General features: G+C 41.8%; 1 protein-coding gene across 1 annotated transcript in view; it reads right to left on the reverse strand.

Annotated features, from left to right (window-relative positions):
* Nucleotides 1-929: 929 nt before the first annotated feature.
* The window catches only part of KCNJ6 (potassium inwardly rectifying channel subfamily J member 6), a 103,159-nt gene continuing 98,257 nt past the window's right edge, over nt 930-5,831 (reverse strand). The window contains exon 2 of the mRNA XM_017894613.1: nt 930-1,854. Coding sequence (XP_017750102.1) covers nt 1,529-1,854 — 326 coding nt within the window. The 3' untranslated portion in view covers nt 930-1,528. The remainder of the gene's footprint in view (nt 1,855-5,831) is intronic.

Below are 5,831 nucleotides of genomic sequence, written 5' to 3' on the forward strand. Positions count from 1 at the left end.
GCAATTTAAAGTGAATTAAGGCTGGAGTTTTTTGTTTTGTTTTCTTTGATTTGAGAGACACTTTGGATTTGATTTCTAACCTGTGGCGTACTCTGGAGACATTTCTTAGACAATCATCAAGATTGTTGATCTAATCTTTGAATACTGAACTCTGGTCATTTCAAAATAATAAAAGAATAAAAATAAAAGATCACAATGCAAGAAATGCTGATGGATAAGCCCCAGGGACAGGCGAGATATCATTCGCAGAATGCCAGATAGAGTCAAAGCGTGAGAGGTCAATGATTATAATGCGTGTCACTCACTACATGCCTTCATGAATTTCATGGCTTTAGACCCAAACCATCTTCTGCTAACTTACCATGTCTCATTGTAACAGTCTGTAGAGAAACTACAGCTGGAGAATCAATGGTTTTGCAGAAAAGTTTCCTAAATTATTGTACTACAAAGGGCAAGAGCTCATGTGAAAAGTAAAAACATACCTTTGGTGACATGCTAGAGAATATCTCCTTCCTGGTATTCCCCCTCCTCCAGGCCAGTTAGTGAGGCCCTTGTTATCTTTTAAAAACAGACATCTGTTTTGTAACATTTCACAGTATATCAGCATATTGGTGGTGGGTTTTGTCATCTACCAGATCTCTCAATTTCCCCCAGACCTATGGCTTATTAGATTCAATGAAAGGATCAGCATGGGAACAGTGAGGTACCCTAACGGCTGCCAGTCTGAGACACAAACAAAGGCTGTGCACTGAAGGACCAGCCGTCAACGGGATCAAAATAACCTGGAAAACACAGACGTCAAAACAGAAATGCCTACTGCATGTTAGGAATCTTTCTTTCTTTTTTTTTTTTTTTTTTTTTGCTTCTTATTTCTAAAGTTATATATCTAAACCTACATTAATGATACATCTATGTACAGTATTTAGAAGTTCTGTTCTGTGGTGCTTTTGTACATGCTGGGTTTTATTACTAACTACAAAAAGAAAATAATTACATAAGGCATATATATGTACAGTGGTTTGTCTTCAGCTCACCTGGGCCCTATAACTGCCACGCCCACATGGGGGCAAGCACCTCACCCTGTAGTAGATGAAAAGAATTGGGATCTATAAAACTGAGGGCTCCACTCTGTGTCTCACTGAATGAATAAATACGCACCGGAAACCTTGCTTGTCATATCCCAGGTAAAATCTTTGACACACCTTTTTGAGTGATCTGGTATTATACAACACATGCAGGTAAGTAACTGAAATCTCCAGGAGTTGGACGTGTAGTATTTTGGGAGGAGACCAGGCTTGGGCCACAAATGAGAGCACTTTGCACCTTCATCAAATCCATGTCTACCTTGTCAATCTAAACAACTGAGAGAGGGCAGGTAGATATTTTACACCTTGAAGATTTGTTTTCTGGTCATGTAAAAATTAAATATAAATAAAGAACAAAGCAAGAGAGACAAAAAAGAAAGAGAATGAGAGACAAGGAAAGATTGTGTCAGGGGGAGGACTGAAGGGGTTGCCCAGCTAGGGCACTAAACTTTGGATTCATTCTCCAGGTTTGCCACATCACCATTTCTTTCTGTTTGCTCTTCAAGGTTCTTTTCTTCCTCTTCAGTCTCCAGTTCTGCATGTTGGTTGAGTTTGCTAGATACAGACCAACTCAGGGGCAGCTCTGCCCTGCTGGCTAACTCAGCCAGCTCTTTGGCACTAAGGGATGGGGTGCTGGTCTCATAGGTCTCATGGAAGCTGTTGTAGTCAACTTCGTAGAACCCGTCCTCCAGGGTCAGGACAGGTGTGAACCGGTAACCCCACAGGATCTCACTGGTGATGTAGGAGCTTCGAGCTTGGCATGTCATCCCTGCAGAGAGAAGAATGGAGGCTTTAGCATATGTGAGTGTGGGCTTTGCATGGCCAAGGAGTCACAGAGAGCTGGGAGGAGTACTGCATGCAGCTGTTGAGACTGACCTGCATACAGTGCCACAACTTAGTAGGTGTCATTCACGTTGTAGACACATGCTAATGTGCCATGGAGATTCCAGGCCTCTTAGGGGAATCCTGGGGAACAATGAGAGAGTCCTGGCTCACATCAAGCCACATTTGCCTGCATGGCCAGGCACACACAAAGGAAATCAAGTGTGCAAATGCACACAAGTGTTTGCATGTGTGTGGCTATGTCTGGTCCACTCTTTGCTCTGGGAGAACCCTGAAGCCATGACTCTGGCCTCCTACTGCTCTTGGAGACAGCCTGGGTTCTAATGGTATTTGAGCTCTTTAGCCACAGACTTAGAATGAAATTTCATATACAGAACTACGCTTAGGCTGCTTTTAAGCTAGAGGCCACAGATCAGTGTTACCCTCCCACCTGCCATTAATACACAGGCCATGACTGTGGCCCCTAGATGCAGTTGGAAGGGTTACTCACCTGAATTTGCACTTTCCTTAGGCCCAGTGGTCATAGTTAATCAGATTGTGCAATCATAACTACTTTAAAAGCTTCCCCCCCTCCTGTTTTTTTGTTTTTTGAGATGGAGTCTTGCTCTGTTGCCCAGGCTGGAGTGCAGTGGTTCTGATCTTGGCTGACTGCAAACTCCGCCTTCCGGGTCCAAGCAATTCTCCTGCCTCAGACTTCTGAGCAGCTGGGACTACAGGTGGACACTGCCATGCCTGGCTAATTTTTTTTTTTTTTGTATTTTAGTAGAGACGGAGTTTCATCATGTTGCCCAGGCTGTTTGCGAACTCCTGAGCTCATGCAATCCACTTGCCTCGGCCTCCCAAAGTATTGGGATTACAGGCGTAAGCCACTGCTCCTGGCCACTTTTCCCTTTTCTTAAACATTAGAAACCTTTCTGTAATTTGCACAAAAGCACCACATGAGCTATCAGCAGCCCTGGAGTCAGGAAGTGGCTTTCTTTTAAATATGAAATGGCAGAATGAGGAAAATTCCAGCCAACTCGTTAGAAAATAAAAATAGGCAACAAGTGTGGCATAAGATATGAGAAATGACACTTGTGTGTGTTATTTTTTCTGAGGCCAAAGAACTCTCTTATAAAAATTCTCAGGAAATGGAAATATTCATTCGGTCATTAATCCAGGGCTGACTTCTCCATTAGGCAAAAGGCATGGTGTCTACAGCCCATGATACTTTTAGAGGCCCATGAAAATGTTTTAACTTTTTTAAAAATCAGAAAATATAAACTTTTAGATGGAAAAATTGTTAATGTATTCATCTTTACACCAATACAGTTGTAAAATATAATTTAACACATTTTCTTAATGGGGCAAGGGACTTACAAAGGCAAAATCACGAGGGACTCATGAATGTCATACTATGGCGCTGTGTCCATTCATTCAGGAGAGCAGCCAACCAGCCAGTTGGTATATTATCTGTTAGGACCACCACTAAGTATTACGCAGTTGCTTTGTGCTGAATGCAGGTGGATTAGGGAGAAGAGGATACCTGTGAATGTTTACACAGAAGGGTCCAGAGCTACACAACATTCCTGCAGCACTGCATTTGCTCCTTGTGTCTAGAAGAAGAAACTGGGGTGCCAGGGACCTATGTGATTGACTTAACGATAGCTGTCAGGCCTGAGCCAGCACCAGCCCTCATCCCAGCTCTGTGCTCTTCCTCTTAATCTTAAAACCAAAATGTGACCCTTCTTCAATGTTTCCTTGGATGACCCACAGAAGCCCCCTCTTTATGCCTCTAAAACAAATATTGCAGGGCTTTTAGGTATTAGAAACATAGGTCAACACTGATTTGATTTTACTTCTCAAACAATGTTTCTCTTCTGAATTGTTTTCTTTATCTGTGCTTGGGAGTGGTGGGGTGAAGACAGGTGATGGCAGGGATATGTGGGCTCAGCATGAGGAACAAACAGGAAGTCAAGAGGAAAAGGTGATCCAATAACTCTTTTTCCATCAAGGAAATACATATTTATGGTAAAGTGGCTAGAAAATAGGGCTGTGATAACAGTTGGGGAAAACAGCAAGCTAATCAAAGAACAAAAATACATTTTTGGAAAAGATGTTCTGAGGGGGCTTTGGAAAACTCTGACATATTCCTGAGAAACTAGAAGACCACATGCATGTGTAGGGCTGTGCACATGCCCAAGAAAACCAGAGAAGGCCCTGAGCTCTCCCTTCTGGTTGACACTGAGGCTCTGTGCAAGTAGGAGGTGAAGGTTAATGCAGAGTTGTAAAGTGCCTGACTGTTGAAGGCATGTCCCACCATGTACATAGAGATCCTTGACAAAGGCTGGGAGATTTTGGTTACTGGCTTTTAAGAGAACTTGTCTAATTATTAGCTCATCACTAAATTAACTGAGCAGAGACTTTAGTGGCCATATACACAAAAAGTACAGACCTTACAAAATTAGCTCAGGAAAGTGACTAAAAAACAAATAGCAATGGCAACAAAAAACTCTGAAAAGGAGGGAGAATCTCATTTTCAGGATTACTACCTTATATTATTTAAAATGCCTGTTTTCAACAAAAAACTATGACACATGCAAAGAAATAAGAAAGCATGTCCCATACACAGGAAGGGAAGCAGTCAACAGAAACTGTCCTTGAAGACGTCTAGGCATTGGATTCACTAGAGAAAGACTTTAAATCAGCTATTTTAAATATGTTCAAAGAACTAAAAGAAGCCATGTCTAAAGAGCTAAAGGAAATTAGGGAAACATTGTTTCCCCAAATAAAGAATATCAATAATAAAAATAAGTTACATGTAAAATCCAAACATAAATTCTGAAGTAAAAAGTACAATAAATGAAAGAAAAGAACTACTACAGGAACTTTGCAGATTTGAGTTGGCAGAAGAGAGTATCAGGGAGCCTGAAGATAGGTCAGTTGAGATTATCGAGGTATAGAAATTAAGAAGAATGGAGAAAAATGAACAGTGCCTCAGCGACCTGTGGGACACCAGCAAGCATACCAACATACTCATTACAGGAGCCCCAGAAAGAGAGTATTAAGAGAAAATACCAGGAGCAATCTACACATCTAAGAAGCTTATCAAACCACAAGTAAGATGAACCCAAAGAGATTCACACTGAGACACATCATAATCAAACAGTTAAAACACAATGATGAAGGTAGAATCTTGAAGGCAGCAAAAGATAAACAACTCATTACATGCAGGTGATTTTCAATGACGTTAACAGCTTATTTCTCATTAGAAACCATGGAAGCTGCAGGGGCCATTGAAAACAATATGCTAAGAATAGATAGGGCTCAAGGACAGTATCTCCAGTTGAACTTTTAATGAACTCCAGTAGGCGCCAAGAAGGCTGACAAATAAGGAAGAGCCTAGAGACAAGGAACTAAGCAGAAGGTTACATCTGGGTAGAGAAAGTTTGTTTTGCATTGTGTTATTTCTGCTGACGTGAGGTTTATGGAGTATAAATAAAGTGAGGCGGAGGCTCTGCGCGCGGCCGCCATGTTCTCTGTTTGTCTTTGTCTCTTGTGTCTGTTCATTCTTCACCACCCCCAGCGCGGTCCTCAATAAGTGGCGCAGCGAGCAGGGTCCGCACGGGTGAGTAGTGGGGAACAAGAAGGGGAACCCCCTAGGAGCGGGTAAAACCCGGGGATTGTTAAGGGGAACCTTCTTAAGCTTTCATTATGGGGAATTCCAGTTCCTTGGCCTCAGAATATTTAAGATTATTACAAGGGCTTTTACTTTCGATTGGGGTTGATACAAAAGAGAGAACTCTGCAAAAATTGTTTGCTCATGTGGAACAACATTGCTATTGGTTTCAATATCAAACTAAAGTGCAATTAAATAAACGAGATTGGCAACAGGTTGTTAAGACCCTTCGTTAAGCACACCAG

This window comes from Rhinopithecus bieti, unplaced genomic scaffold (assembly GCF_001698545.2).
Source record: "Rhinopithecus bieti isolate Rb0 unplaced genomic scaffold, ASM169854v2 scaffold_25394, whole genome shotgun sequence".
Taxonomy (NCBI): Eukaryota; Metazoa; Chordata; class Mammalia; order Primates; family Cercopithecidae; genus Rhinopithecus; species Rhinopithecus bieti.